This window comes from Geotrypetes seraphini, chromosome 8, assembly GCF_902459505.1.
Source record: "Geotrypetes seraphini chromosome 8, aGeoSer1.1, whole genome shotgun sequence".
Taxonomy (NCBI): domain Eukaryota; kingdom Metazoa; phylum Chordata; class Amphibia; order Gymnophiona; family Dermophiidae; genus Geotrypetes; species Geotrypetes seraphini.
In genome coordinates, this window is record NC_047091.1 from 154,238,637 (window position 1) to 154,255,167 (window position 16,531).

General features: G+C 41.9%; 1 protein-coding gene across 4 annotated transcripts in view; it reads left to right on the forward strand.

Moving 5' to 3' along the window:
* The window catches only part of ABCB9 (ATP binding cassette subfamily B member 9), a 70,337-nt gene that overhangs the window by 15,658 nt on the left and 38,148 nt on the right, over positions 1-16,531 (forward strand). For all 4 annotated transcript variants that reach the window (XR_004540307.1, XR_004540308.1, XM_033954298.1 and 1 more), the window contains exons 7-10: positions 1,081-1,286; positions 4,417-4,614; positions 7,385-7,513; positions 14,290-14,478. Coding sequence is in view for 2 of the 4 variants with exons in the window: in XM_033954298.1 (XP_033810189.1) it covers positions 1,081-1,286; positions 4,417-4,614; positions 7,385-7,513; positions 14,290-14,478 (722 nt within the window). In the remaining 2 variants the exon portion in view is untranslated. The remainder of the gene's footprint in view (positions 1-1,080; positions 1,287-4,416; positions 4,615-7,384; positions 7,514-14,289; positions 14,479-16,531) is intronic.

Below are 16,531 nucleotides of genomic sequence, written 5' to 3' on the forward strand. Positions count from 1 at the left end.
TTACAATGCCCTTATTATCTTATCTCATGAACTTTGAATTAAGCTCCAGTTATTATAAGTGTAAATGTAAAGTGCTCAGTCGCCTCCACCAGGTCATTTTTAAAACAGTTTAAGACCACGATCGTTTAGAGAAAACATTATCGCACATTAGTTTCATTTGCTGCCGCTGAATTGATCTAACTCAGCAGTTGTTACTTAGATTCTCTACCTCAATTCAATTCAATTAAATCTTTAATCTGTAAATGTGCCTTGCTTGGTTATAAACAGTTCAAAAATGAAACCATATAGATGTTCTAGTCCCTTGTTTTTCCCCGTTCAAAATTTAGATGTTCCATCTTGTAAAATGGCTGTTCATGATGGACATCTCTAGTGCAGGAAACCTTGATATATTTTCTGTCTGAAAAAACCTGAGAGATGGGCGCCTATTTTAGGATGTTCTGATGTGGACGTCCCTATTCTAACTTGGATGTCCATTTTAAAATGCCCCTTCACAGGTCTGAAATAGGCCTGTATAATAAAATACTAGCATAAATATGGAGATCACGCCTTAAAGCAGGTGTGGACGTCTACACGTGCTCATCTGAGCACTTATTCTACCTAAGGTGGAGCAATATATACAACCAGTGGCATAATAAAGGGGGGTTGGACCGCTCCAGGCACAGTCTTCGTGGGAGGCACCAGCACAGGCACCTCTCTGCCCCCCACCCCTGCGTAAAATGTTCGCCAGTGCAAACAGCATTTTCCACCTGCTGCTCGTGACTGCCTCAGCTGCCTTCTGACATCACGTCCTGGTCGCGGGGCCAGGACGTGATATCAAAAGGGTGCCGAGACTGGTTTGAACAGCTGCTCCCGTTGGCGAACATTTCAAGAGGTATGCGGAGGCAGGGGGTAGGGGGTGCTGAAGTGGTGGTGGGGGGGCACTGCCCCAGGTGCCAATCTCCCTCGCCAAGCCACTGCCAAGCCAAGTAACAATTGATAGAAGGACTGTTGTATCACAAGTTGGTGATGTCAATGACATTAGGATGAAGATTGGCGAGGAGGATTACTCATTTTTGTGTATGCAACTCTTGGTTGTCACAGGGGACATCATTTCCCGCCTGACCTCGGACACCACGGTCATGAGCGATGTCATTTCAGAGAATGTGAACGTCTTCTTGCGGGGTCTGGTGAAGATGGTGGGTGTCGTGATCTTCATGTTCAGCCTTTGTTGGCAGCTCTCCCTGGTCACATTCATGGGATTCCCCATCATCTTACTGATCTCTCAAGCATATGGGAAGTATTATAAGGTATTGCCGCCGCTCTTTCTTGTTCATAAACAAGGTGTATGTCTCCAGAGTCGCCTTTTTTTTTCAAATTGCTTTTCTTTTCATATTTTTGCTTTTCTAGCAAATGCAGCGATCCTGGCAGAACAGGGGTGTGTGATGGCTTGGTTAGGGGAAGGGAGGAACAACACAACAGCTGGGCATGGGGTTACCATCCCAAGGATGTAGACAGAAAGAAGCCAATAGTTTGCTTCTCTCTCTGCATTGAAGCATTAAGTATGCCATGTAGAGTGACAGTTTTCAACCTGTCTACGGCTTCTCTTTGTCCACAGATTTTGCACCGGGGGGGGGGGGTAGGTTTATTCTCTTTATCATAAATTATAAATAAATTATCATAATAGTTGTTATATTGTGTGTAACTAACAAAATAAGGGGAGGGAAAGGGATTCATAATTGAATAATAGTTGATAAAATTATTAAATTTTATATGATGTCTAAAATTATAGTAAGGATTATATAAGATATGTTGTATGCACAATATGTTATGGAGATATCAAGTGTATACTTAAGGTAATTGTATGAATCTTTATGACACACTTGTTATATGAAAAAAATCAATAAAAAATGTTAAATCTCGAAAAGGAATGTCTTAAGAAGAGATTTAAATTTCTCAAGATTAGGGATTGGGCTAAAATTATAATGTGTTAATGCTGAATATGATAAAGTAACAAGTGTTGTATTCAATTTTAACTATTATTTATTGTTACACTTGTTATATGATGCAAAATGAATAAAGATTTGTAAAAAAAAAGATTTTGCACCAGATTTCAAGCTGTCACCATGGAACTTGTCCTTGCTTTTGCTGCTGGTAGATTTCACTTGGGAAAATAACACTGTGGACTTAAATTAATTTGCATGTGGTGTTTTCCACTTCCCCCTAAATGCAGCCTAGGTATATGCAGTATGTTGTGGAGCATTTATGCTTTTAGCTCTTTTCAAGGAGAGCAAATTTACCCCCTCTTTTATAAAAGCAGTGCGGTAAATGCTTCGACGCCCCTAGGAATTGAATGGGCGCTGGAGCATTTGCCCTGCGGCTTTGTAAAAGGGAGCCTTAACCTAGCGGTTAGAGCACCTGCCTCGGCATCCTGAGGTTGTGAATTGGATTCCCACTACAGCTCCTTATGACTGTGGACAATAAGTACCTGTCTAAAAAAAAAATCTGTAAACTACTTTGATTGTAACCACATACAGAAAAAGTAGTACACAAGCCCCAACCCCTTTACCCTTTAAATTTAATTAGAATAGATAGAGCTGTGAACACTTTCCTCTCAAAGGCATAAATCCATGCACACAAGCACGTCACATTTTGAAAATGTGCTTCTCTTTTAGAGGAGGAGATTTTTGACATTAAGGCCAATGTTTTGTGATTCTTTGAAAATCCTCTCTGCTTTTACACGGGTTCTGTTAGATAAATAAGCTGCAGACTTAGATGCACCGCTGCAGACTTAGATGCACCGCTGCAGACGTTCAGCCATCTTGCTCTTTATCTTTAATAGTTTTGTCAACGCTGCAGCAGCTTCCTGTGTCAGTTTAATCTACTCCTTCCTAGGGTTACCCTATTTTGAGATGCCAAAACCTGAAACATGGCCCCGCCCAGTTCTGCCTCCAGCCCCTCCCCATTCTGCCCCCAGCCCCACCTCCCAGAAAGCCTCATCTCTTCTTCCCCGACATCCGGGCCGCGTCCGGAGGGCCTCGAGCATGCACGGATGTGTGCGACGTCATCCGCACATGCTCAGAGGCCCTCCAGAGGTGGCCGGAGCTCGTCAGGGTTTTCTAAAACCCGGACAAACTGCTGGGTTTTGGAAATTCCGTCCAGGCACCTGGACGGTCCTCTTAAAAATAGGATAAGTGTGGGTTTTCCCGGTCGTCTGGTAACACTACTCCTTCCTGTTCTTCCAAATTTCAGAACCTCCTTCCCTCAGGTGTAGGGTTGCCAAGACGTCTAGATTTCCCCGGACCTGTCCGAGGGTCCAGACGGCTTTTCTTTTTTTTTTTAAATTTTTATTTATAAATTTTCCATTCTTACAATATTTGAATCATACAAAATATTATTAATTATTACATATCCAAAATATTATCATTAATAATTCATAGTATTTAAAATATAATATGGTAAAGATTATACAATATCATATAAAATATAAATCCCTCCCCCTTTTTATATAATATGTTTCCATTAATTAATCAAATCCCACCCCATTCATATATAATTTTTATCATTGTGCTAAGAAACTAATCATTAGAATAATTTGTCAATGGTTGCCAAATTTTCTTGAAATTAAGAAGACTTCCCTGTTGTAACGCTAATATTTTTTCCATTTTATAAATATGACAGACAGAATTCCACCAGAACGTATAATTTAATTTGGTATAATCTTTCCAATTTTGAGTAATTTGTTGCATGGCGACTCCTGTTAGTATTAGTAATAGCTTATTATTATTTGCTGAAATCGGACTCTTAGTTCTCATTGCAGTGCCAAATAATATGGTGTCATATGAGAGTCCTACATGATTTTCTAGTAACTTATTAATTTGGGGCCAAATTGAATTCCAAAATGCGTTCCCTTTATATCCAGACGGCTTTTCAAAACCTGACACTTTGCCCGGGTTTTGAAAAGCTTCCCATGAAAATTGCATCGGGAAGGGGCATCCGCGCATGCGTGGGTTTAACACGGTGATGTCATTGTGTCACGTCCACGCATGCATAGATGCCGTCTAGGGGTGGAACAGGGTGGGTCTGGACAGGCCTGGGGGCATGGCCATGGGTCCGGATTTTCCTTTGGAAAAATCTGGTAGCCCTACCCAGGTGACTTTTGCAGAAAGGATGCCCAGGGCCCCCATGTCTTTGAATAATGCTCACCCTCAGTCAAAAGCAAGTTGTCACAGCTCCCGCTGCGTCCGAGTTTACTATTAAGGGCATGGTTATTAGAGCTGTGGAATACATTATATGGGTAAGAATGGTTAAGCACCAGCTTCCAAATCCTGGAGTTGAAGTGCCCGGAGGGCATATGAATTTTGAGCAGGCCTCCAATGAACTAAAGCAAACGGTTTTGTTCACAGCCCTTTTTTTTTTGTTTGTTTGTATTTAATTTAGAAGCTTGCCAAAGAAGTTCAGAACGCTTTAGCAAAAGCCAACAGCACTGCAGAAGAAACTCTATCAGCTATGAAGACCGTCAGAAGTTTCGCCAACGAAGAAACAGAAGCCAATATCTATTGGGAGAAACTGCAGCAGGTGTACATTCTGTACAAAAAGGAGGCCCTCGCTTATACCTACTACATGTGGGCCACTGGGGTATATCGCTCTGCTCTTTTGATTCTAGCTGGTTTCAGGCATTTAGTTCAATACTATAGGGTGCTGGGGATGTTTGATGGAAAAAAGTCCAGTTTGTTTTCAAGTTTTTTTCTCCAGTGTTCAGACATTTTTCTGGTTGGTTTCACAATTTGCATTAATAAAATAAAAATAATGTTAACACCTATTAGAACTTCTGAGTTACCATATTTTTGAAAAAACAAAAAGAGGACACTTGACCCCACCTCACCCTGCCCCTGGCCCCTCCCCACCCCCAGAAGCTAATTTTGAAAATTACCGTTTTTTCCCCGCTTCATAAGACACACCTGACCATAAGACGCACCCAAGATTTAGAGGAAGAAAACAAGAAAAAAAACATTATAACATACATGATAACATAACATCGTGCTTATTGACCATGTAACCAGAAGTTCAACGTGGTTCACAAAAAGTTATAAAAGTAAACTTGTTACATGAAATAAGATGATTCATTAAACAGTCAAATATTTAGAAAAAAGATAGGTCTTCAATTGTTTTCTAAAATAGCTATAGGAATGGGTAGTAAGCAAAAATATTTGGAATTCGTTGTCATGAAAAGCTGCCTGAGGTGCCAAAGTATGATTTAGAAATTCTGAACCAAATTCTCCCTGCCATGCTCTGCACCCAACCCCACACACCTTGCCAGGCTCTGCACCCTGTCCCTCTCCCTGCCAGGCTCTGTACCTATCCCCCCTTTGGTGGTCTAGTGGTAGGCCGGGACAGGACAGGGCAGGAAGGCCTAGTGGCAGTCAGGCTGGCCTAGTGGCAGTCAGGCAGGCCTAGCAGTCTAGTGACAGGCAGGCTTAGTGACAGAGAACTGGGACAGCCATTCACAGAGCGGCGCAGGACAAAGCAGGAAGTGAAAAACTCGCACTTGCCTGCTTGCCGCTCTTCCACTGCCGGTGCTGCTCGGGAAGAGAAAGTAGGAAAGAAGGGCAGGAGGCTGAAAGCTCCTGCCCTACAGTGCTGGACCGCCATTCATGGAACGGCAAGGCAGGAAGCGAAAAACATGCGCCTGCCTTCTTGCCGCTCCAACTCTGCCGCTGCCGCTGAGGAGAAAGTTGGATGGAAGGACAGGAGGCTGAAAGCTCCTGCCCCACAGCGGTGGTCCGTCGGACCGCTGGAGAAATTAAGTTAGGAGGGTTAGTTAGTATTCACTCTGTAAGACGCACCCTTATTTCCACACACTTTTTTTTGGGAAATAACTGCATCTTATAGAGCGAAAAATATGGTAAACAGCACCTTGCATGCAGTTTATCAGGGCCGGCTTACTCAGAATCCAATGGCTCTCTCCCGCTTACCTCCTCGGTGTTACAATTCAGTTTTCTTCAGACCACCGGCAACTCAGCAAGGTAAGCCTGCTGCCGCTAGCCTGCCCTGGAAGCCGCTTCTCTGTAGGTCCCGCCTACACAGGAAAAGGAGGCCGCCACAGAGAAACAGTTTCTGGGACAGACTGATGGCAGCAGGCTCATCTGCCTGAGCTGCTGGTGTCCTGAAGAAAATTGAATTGCAACGCCGAGGAGGTAAGAGGGGAAGAGCCATCAGACTCCTTGTAAGCCAGCTCTGCCAAACCTGGACAGACTCACACAATTTTAAAAAAACCCATCTGGAAACCTGGACAGTCCTCTAAAAAGAGGACATGTCTGGGTTTCCCCAGAGGTATGGTAACCCTGTTAACCCATAGCTTAGTGTACACTAAGGGGCCCTGTTACTAAGCTGTACTACAAAGTGACTTGCACTATTATTAGCGTGTGGGTTTCCCGTGTGTTGAGGCCACACTAGAATCCAGCCTTAGTGTGTTTTGATGTGGGACTTTCTCATGTGCTAAGGCCAGATGCAGGCTTTCTAAATAAATTTTTTTTGGTTGCACGCTCTTGTTAGCAAAAAGTTAACATGGGGGGGGGCCCTTATCTCCTATTTAGGAGGCAGTAGGGACGTTAACTCTGCATTATCCAGTTAGTGAGCAGTAATGCAATCAAAGGCATACAACGTAAGAAAATGTATGACGGCCTACTAGTCGCCCAAGCAACGAAACTAGACCAACACATCTCCAGCCTGCTGATCACAATGTCCAACTGCAAAACATTCAGGAGAGAATTAAAAACCAAGTTATTCAGGAAATTTGTCAAGTCAAACTAACCTTCTCAGTATATCCCCAGACCCTAATGCTTCTTCTAATTATCTATCTTGTAATTTCACTGGGTATGCCCAGACCAATTCTTTTGTAATTTGCCTAGAACAGAAAGGTATTGGCGGAATAGAAGACACTAATGTAATAATGCTTCCATGTAGGGTTGCTAGATTTCCTCGTTTTAAAAAAAAGAGGATGCCTGGCCCTGCCCTGTTCTGCCTCCAGCTCCACCCCCACACAAACCTCCCTGAGCTTGGGGCCGCATCTGGCGGGCCTCTGTGCATGCGTGGACATCGACACGATGTGTGATTTTCATTGTCAGCCAAAATTACCTCAGTATTTTGAGCCAAAGCCTGAACCTGGTTTTCAGATCGGGCGGCCTCTACTTTGTCCTCCTGCGTTCAGAATCCAGCTGAAGAAGAAGGTGTTGCCTTTATTTGACAAGCCCTTTAAATAAATGTAAATAAGGATTTTCCTTTACGGATTTAGCCGTAACTGTGGCAACACATGGCTTTTTTCAGGTCATGAAGATCAGTAGCCTTATCGCCCTTCCAGATGAACCAAGAGGATGACTGAATTAGGTCTCTTTCCATTTGTTTCCAGTTTACTCAGCTCGTGCTGCAGATCAGCATCCTGTATTACGGTGGCCACCTCGTGATATCCAAGCAGATGACTAGCGGAAATCTCATTTCTTTTATTATTTATGAATTTCTCCTTGGGGACAGCATGGAGGTGAGTGTGGCTCAGCATGTGGAGGGGTAGGGTTACCAGACGTCCGGATTTCTTTTCTACAAAGTGCTAGATTATTTATTTTTTGTTCCCTCCCTTTTGTTTTGATCCTTCTCCCTCTCGTTTTCATTACACAAATGTATTTCTACCCTTTTTCATTTTGTTTCGGTAAGTTAATGTTCGTCTATGTGTTTGACTGTCTGTTTTAATAATTATGATTTGTTTTTAATGTATGCCTTTCTACTCTTTGTTTTTATATATTATGTAAAACCACTTTGAATTTTGATAAGGCGGTATGTCAAATTTTTAAATAAACCTGAAACCTGATTTCCCCGGACGGCTTTTCAAAACCCGGCACTTGGGTCCAGGTTTTGAAAAGCTTCCCGACATAATCGTGTCGGGAAGGGGCATCCGCGCATGCGTGGACACAATGCGGTGATGTCACACGCATGCGCGGGTGCCGTCGGGGGCTGGGGATGGAACAGGGTAGGACAGAAGGGGAACTGGGCAGTCCTGGAGGCGTGGCCATGGGTCCGGATTTTTCCTGAAGGAAAATCTGGTAACCCTATTGGGGAGGGGGGGGGGGAAGCTGAGAAATGTGCCTAAAGATTTATCTGCCATTTTAGTTTGGATCTTACAAAAGGGATAAAAGATGTTGGTCCTGATTTTATAACAGGACATTGGTGGTGAATTTGTTATATTTCAGTTTAATTTGAGGTTGTGGGTCTGAGCACATCACTTATATATAAATAAGTAATTAAAAATGTATATATAAGATAATTTATTTGATTTTGAAAAAAAAAAAAAAGACTCTGTGATATTGGTATGCGTTGAGACTTTTATGATCACAGAAATTAAATGATTTTTCCCATATTTGTGGAAAGCTTTAAAAAGGTTTGGACAAGTTCCTGGAGGAAAAATCCATAGTCTGCTATTGAGAGAGACATAGGGGAAGCCACTGCTTGCCCTGGGATTGGTAATATGAAATGTTGCTACTCTTTTTGGGATTCTGGAATCTTGATACTCTTTGGGGTTCCGGAATGTTGCTACTATTTGGGTTTCTGCCAGGTACTTGTGACCTGGATTGGCCACTGTTGGGAACAGGATACTGGGCTAGATGGACCATTGGTCTGCCCCAGTATGGCTATTTTTTATGTTCTTAGGGTATGCACACAAAAGTTTGCATGGTGACAAAAAGACATACACTTTTTACATGACCTACATGCAGGCGTGATCTGGGGCAGAGCACACACTTTTCACACTAATACTTAGGCCTGCTCCTAAGCAGCTTCAGTCTAGCCCAGAGGTTCTCATCCTACTCCTCAGGACACAACTAGCCAGTCAGGTTTTCAGGATACCTCAATGAATATGCATGAGAGAGATTTACATGCAATAGTGACAGATCTGAACGCATTTCATTGTGGATATCCTCTAAAAACTTGACTGGCTGGAAGTTTCCTGAGGGCTAGATTGAATCTGTCCTTGCTCTAGCCACAATTTTCATCCACTTACCCCTCATATTTTTCTGCCTTTATAAAATAGGCACCTACGTGGACTTTACATATAAAGTTACCCTCTTGCATGTGTTTGTGGCGGAGTGGTCTAGTGCGGGGGTAGGCAATTCCGGTCCTCAAGAGCCGGAGCCAGGTCAAGTTTTCAGGATATCCACAATGAATATGTATGAGATGGATTTGCGTGCACTGCCTCCTTGAGATGCAAATCTATCTCATGCATATTTATTGTGGAGATCCTAAAAACCTGACCTGGCTCCGGCTCTCGAGGACCGGAATTGCCTATCCCTGGTCTAGTGCAATGTTTCTCAACTCGGCCCTTGCACAGTGGCGTACCAAGAGAGGGGGACGGTTCGCCCCGGGTTCAGCCTTAGGGGGGTGCACAGCCGGACAGGTCCGGAAAATTCCTGGGCTGCGATGGCACTCAGCGGCATCAACGCCCCCCGTCCGTGATGGCACTCAGCGGCATCGGCACCCCCCTGCCCCGCGACAGCACTCATGTTTGGCCTCCTCCTCCCGGCATCAGCAGAACTTCAGATTGACAACAGGTGCTAAGCCAAAAGCTTCCCCTGACTCAGCTTCCTGTTTCCGCCCAGGCAGTTCAGTCAGGGGAAGTTTTTGACTGACCACCTGTTGCCGATCTGAAGTTCTGCTGATGCCGGGAAAAGGAGGCCGAACTTGAGTGCTGTCGCAGGGTAGGGGGGGTGCCAATGCCACTGAGTGCCATCGCGGGGGGGGGGGAGCTTGCCGATCTTGTTGGCAAAATCGGAAAGGTGAGGAAGGGAGAAAGATGGGCCTGTGGTGGATGGAGAGATTGAGAGAAGAGGGCAGATGATGGAAGTGGGGGGAAGAGAGAAAAGGGGAAGAGAGAAAAGGGGCAGATGATGGAAGTGGGGGGAAAGAGAGAGAAGGGGGATAGAGAAGAGGGCAGATGATGAAAGTGGGGGGAAAAAGAGAGAAGGTGCAGATGATGGAAGTGGAGAGAAGGGGGAGAGAGAAGAGGGCAGATGATGGAAGTGGAGAGAAGGGGGAGAGAGAAGAGGGCAGATGATGGAAGTGGGGAGAAGGGGCAGATGATGGAAGTGGGGAGAAGGGGCAGATGATGGAAGTGGGGAGAGAGAAGAGGGCAGATGATGGAAGTGGGGGAAAGAGAGAGAAAGGGCATATGATGGAAGTGGAGAGAAGGGAGAGAGAGAAGAGGGCAGATGATGGAAGGAGGGGATAAATAAAAGGAGGGCACATGATGGGGGAAAAGGATTGAGTTAGGGAAATACTGGAGGGAGTGAGGGAAAGAGGTGGCGAGCTGTAGGTAGACAGTAAAAAAATAAATTGATGAGAGGGTAGTAAGAACATAATCTAGATGGATGCAGAAAATAAATTGAAAAGGAAAATGAGGGAAGAAAGGAATTGCAGAAGAGAGGTGTGTGAGAGGGAAGGAGAGGAGAGAGATTCCAGACCAATGGGGGTGAAAGGAGAGATGAAAGGGGGAGGCCTACAGTTTCTGTAAGGGACATAGAAGGAGAGAAGATGCCATATAGGGGCAGAGAGATGGCAGACAGTGGATGGAAGGAAGAGAGTAACAAGAAGATGAAGAAAGCAGAAACCAGAGAAGACAAAGGCAGAACAAAAATTTTCTATTTATTTATTGTTTCTGTGGTGTTACATTGTATGCAGAGTCCAGCTTCTTGCTGGTTCTATTTAATCTTTGTCTATGTATTTCTATTTTATCCCCCCTTTTACAAAACTGTGGAACGTTTTTTAGCGCCAGCCATGGTGGTACTATGAGCATCAAAGCTGTTACCACCATGGCTATGTATTTTTATTTTATCCCCCTTTTTATAAAACTGTGGAGCGTTTTTTAGCGCCAGCCATGGTGGTAGCAGCACTGATGCTCAGAATTCTATGAGCGTCAGAGCTGTTACCACCGTGGCTAAAATCCACATTACAGTTTTGTAAAAGGGGGAGGGGTTAGTTTGTGATGACATATTCCATACTAGGCGAAGGTATTTTCTGTGTTCTGTGTGTTTGAAAGACAAGGTTTTCTTTTAGGATTGACTGCAGGATTGATCTGTACTAGTCTGGCTTGTTTAGTTTTACAATGGGTGTAATTGATGTTGTACTGCTCACTGCAGTATGTAAGATGCTGCCTTTTCCTAGGTACTCATGTGTGACGTGTGGCTTGTTACTAAAAATCATGTTTTTCGTACAGATGGGGGGGTGCCAAAAATGATGGGCCCCGGGTGTCACATATGCTAGGTACGCCACTGCCCTTGCAGGTCAGGTTTTCATGATATCCATATTGAATTTGCATAAACTTGATTTGCATACACTACCTCTGTTATATGTAAATTTATTTCATGCATATTCATTGTGGATATCTTGAAAACCTGACTGGCAAGGGGGTACTCCAGGACCGAGTTGAGAAACACTGGTCTAGTGGTTAGAGCTGCTGCCTCAGCACCCTGAGGTTGTAGGCAAAATCCCAGCACTGTTCCTTGTGACCCTGGGCAAGCAACTTAACCCTCCATTTCCAATAGTTAGATTGTGAGTCCACCGGGACTAATAGGGCAAAATATTTTAGAGTACCTGATAGAAAAAAAATTGTACACTTCCCTGAATTTGTTCAAGGTAGAGCAGTATATCAAATGCTAATACTCATAAACATTTTATACATCACACAACTGTGTCCCCAGGGATAACTATACACAATGCACATATAAATACGCATCATCTTGTTGCTTGACATAATTGCATAAAAAGGCTTTCTTGTGTGTAAAATAAGCTTTGCACACAGAAAGCCCATTCTGCATTTCCCAGCTAGACACAGGAGGGGATGGTCTGCACTTGAGAACAGTGTTGACTGCGTGTACGTATGAATTGTTGAGACTGGGGTATAATTGAAAAGGATGCACTGATAATTGTAAATCTTAATACCGTTTACAAAATCTCCCCAAAAGAGAATGGAACACCCAGAGATTTTGTAAACGATATTTAGATTGACTATTCCCCCATTTCCCCCTTTACAAGTTTTTGTTTAGTGCTGATAATTGTAAGCCATTGAATTGTAGGTGGGGGTTGCTGCCTTGTTTGCTTTTGAAATCATTATGTAAAGAACCAAATAGATAAATGTATTTTCTGGGATATGGAGAGAACAGCTTTTTGATCAGCCAGGGACCGATACTGTTGTTGCTTCAGTGGTCCATTCTTGAAACAATACAACTCTGAAGTAGGCAAAATATCATCTTGCCTCATTAACATTTCTCTTTCTGTACTTATTGTACATTGTATATAAAAATCAATTTAAAAAAAAAAATTAGCCACGAGAGTTGTAAAATAGTCCTTCACATGTCATTTGTTTCAGGTTTACTTTATTTGAATTGAAAGATTTTGATGATCAATTTTATAATAATGGGTTACAGTGCTGAACCTCTCCACTTGGTGGCGCCTTGCTCCTCCCACTAGAGCATCAGCTGCCAAGAAGTTCCTTCCCATTTGGTCAATATTGCTCAAATGATCTCTGTTTGATCCCTTGCTAGATTTGATGTAACTATAAGCTGCAGACAATATTTTTATGTGATATACTTTTTTTTTTTTGTTGTCTCTTCTAGCTCAGCCAGAACCAGTGCTGGGATTCTTTTTATTTCTCTGGTGGTGTAAAGCACGCAGAGCCTAGCATCTAAGGGTTTCGTTTCTGTATATTTAGGATTTTTAATTTGTGGTCCTGTATTTGCATAGGGTTTATCTGTGTTGTGCACGTATGACCAAGGCCAGGTGTTTGGTAGGAATGAATGTCAAGAAGCATTATTGGTGTTATGGTCCCAAGTAGGAAGACATTTGTCAGCTCTCCTTCAGCCCTTTTGGACCCAAAATGACCCTCGCTTAAAAAATTAGTGAAGACCACTGCACTTGCTGGTTAATGCTTCCAGGCCCATTCTCCAGCCATGACATCCCCTCCTCCAAAAATACCTTTAAAATCTTCTGCCCAATGTGCGGTGGCAGCCAAAAAAGCAAACAAGATGCTAGGAATTATTAGAAAAGGGTTGGTAAACAAGATTAAGAAAGTTATAATGCTTCTGTATCACTCCATGGTGTGCTACCTCATCATAGTCTGCTATTGAGACAGACGTGGAAGAAGCCACTGCTTGCCCTGGATCAGTAGCATGGAATGTTGTTATTATTTGGGCTTCTGCCAGGTACTGGATTGACCACTTTGGAAACAGGATACTGGGCTAGATGGACTGTTGATCTGACCCAGCATAGATATTCTTATGGTTTTTTTTTTAAATAGCTAATGCACCAGTTAGCGTGTGCAAACTGGCAAAATATCACAAAATAATGTAGTATGTTTTGCAGTACTCTATTTTTCCCTTGCTAAGTGTGCATTAGGACTTAACGTCCTTTAGTAAAAGGCTCCCATAGTTGCAGAACTTTGCCCGAAATATAAAGCTGATGCTTCTCCTTGTGATCCTTGACAAGTTACAGTGAATCACTTATTTAGTCTTTCCAATAAAAGTAGAACTAGGGAGCATGCAATGAAGCTACTAAGTAGCAAATTAAAAACAAACTGGAGAAAATATTTCTTCACTCCATGTGTAATCAAACTCTGGAATTCATTGCCAGAGAATGTGGTGAAAGCAGTTAGCTTAGCAGGGTTTAAAAGAGGTTTGGATCATTTCCTAAAAGTAAAGTCCATAAGCCATTATTAAGATGGACTTGGGAAAATCCACAGTTTATTTCTAAGATAAGCAATATAAAATCTGTTTTATTCTTTTGGGATCTTGGCAGGTACTTGTGTCCTGGATTGGCCACTGCTGGAAACAGACCTTTTGTTCAGTCTTACTATGGCAAGTTTTGTGTTCTTATGTTCTCCATTGCCTCAGGTACAAACTTAAAGAATGTGAGCCTTCAGGTGACAAGGAAATATACCTAATGTACTTGAATGTAACTCACCCTGAGCTACTACTACTGAGAAAGGTGTGAACTAAATCCAACTAAATAAAACAAGTATGCACAAACAAGTCTTGCAGGTACAATAATGCTATTATTAGGGTTTAATAATATCTGTATTTTGAAACCATCCCAGGAAATGCAAATCATTTACTATGTTACTATGTAACACCATTACAAAGCTCATGTAAACCACTCTGAATTGACTCCCCCAGTCATTAGCAGCAGTATAGAAGTTTTCAATAAACGATTATCAGCACTTTAAACAGTCAGACTAACCCATAAACTTTTGTGGTAAGGACATTCTGCTCTGTTTTGTAGTCCATGGGCTCTGTGTACAGTGGATTGATGCAAGGCGTCGGGGCTGCTGAGAAAGTGTTTGGATTCATAGATCGCAGGCCAGAAATGGTGAACAACGGAACCCTGGCCCCGGATGACATGGAGGGGAAAGTGGAATTTAAGCACGTTACCTTCTCCTACCCCATGCGGCCAGCAGCGCACGTCTTAAAAGTGAGTCTTAAGACCTTTTCTGCCCACATAGCCCGGCAGCCCTTGATATAAGGAGCTTTAAAAGTGAATTGCTAGTACAGTATTGGAATGGATTAAACTGTGACATCAGCAGGCATGACTATGCTCCTCTCTAAAAGACATGGAGTCAGGACCCCTTTAAAAACAAACAAACAACCCCCTTCCCCCCCTCCCCCGCGGTCATGATTCTCCCCTGGCAAATGCACCTAAGCCCGTAGGAACTGAATGGGCTTCAATGCATTTGCCACAGGATGATCACTACTGTGGCTTTGTAAAAGGGGCCCTAAATCTTAATTTTGCAGACGTATAAGGTGATAAGTAGTCAGAAATACATTTAGAGAACACGAGAGTTAGCTTTGGGCCTGGTCGTTTTGCAAACTGAGCTGGCAGTCATAAGAATTCTAGCAAAATTGCACCCTAATACTTTGCCTGCATCTACAGCAGCAGCTCTGTCTGGGTAAGCGAGGCATGCAGACCTTGAGCTTCTGAATTATTATTATTATTAAAATAACTTGATATATCACCTGTACCAAATGCAGGTTATAAGTCACCGATTAAATGGGGCGAAAAGCTAGGGAAATAAAATGGGTCTTCAACAGTTTTTTAAAATGGGGAAAAAGATTCAGTGGATTCAATCATACTCTGTCCACTGCTCTAATACTTCTCCTTCCCTCTTTTTTTTTTGAGTGGGGGGGTTTGATTATCGGACAAAAATTACTGAATGCTTCCAAGCCTTTGGTAAATAACATAACATAACACCGGATTTCTAGACCGCATATCCATAAGTTCTATGCGGTTTACAGAATGATGGTCAGAGGTTAGAAAAGAACTATTGTAAGAAGAACGGTGGGATGGCTTCGGATTGGGCTCCTTTAGAATTAAGTGTTTTTGTTAAGCGTCGGAGGTCATTGGTCGAAGGAAGGGTGAAATTTGCGCATGTAGAACATAGAGTGTTATCATCTTCATCTGTAATCTTTCTGACTGGGATGGCTTTACATAAGATATCCTTTCTCTTTTTTTTAATTCTTTATTCATTTTTCCATCTTACATCAAGAATACAGTATTACATCATTTATTTATTTTTAATTCTTTATTCCTTTTTAATCATTCTTTTTTTTTTTAAATATTTTATTTATAAATTTTTCATTCTTACTTTTTTTTTTTTTTTTTTTAAATAATTCTTTATTCATTTTAAAACTTTCATCAAGTGTACAAAAATTGCAACACAATAACATAGATTTAACCACTTGTACATCTTATCATTATAACTTATAGTTGTAAATATAACCCTCCCTCTCCCATCCTGAAATCCTTTTAGTAATTTTTATTTTTCATGTAATAGAAACCCTCCCCCCACCCCACCCTTATCTTACATATTAAATATAGAAATATTAGGAAAATGGCATCAATCATGACAAAAGGACGTTAATGGTTCCCAAATTTTAATGAAGTTTTTATAATTTCCATTTTGCACCGCTATTGATCTTTCCATTCTGTATATGTGGCAAACTGAATTCCACCAAAATTTAAAATTGAGCCTACTATGGTCTTTCCAGTTATTAGTAATATGTTGAATGGCTACTCCGGTCAAAATCAATAAAAGTTTGTTATTACACATTGATATCTGACTCTTTTTTCTCATAGACATACCAAAAAGTACAGTATCATAAGTTAATGCTACGTGATTTTCCAATAAACAATTTACTTGATCCCAGATTGAGTTCCAAAAGGCTAAGATATTTTTCATTCTTACAATAATTTAATTTTACATAAACTTCAATTAATACATGAAAAATTGTGATTACAAGTAATTCATCTTATCACATAAAATATAACCCTCCCCTTTCTTCATTTCTTAAATCCATATAATATACATTCCCACCCTTCCCCAATCTAATATATCCATTACTAATGTGCTATGAAACCTGATCATTGGAATATCGAGTCAATGGTTCCCAAATTTTCTTAAAATTATGAATATTTCCCTGTTGTAATGCTATTGTTTTTTCCATTTTGTATATATGACAGACTGAAT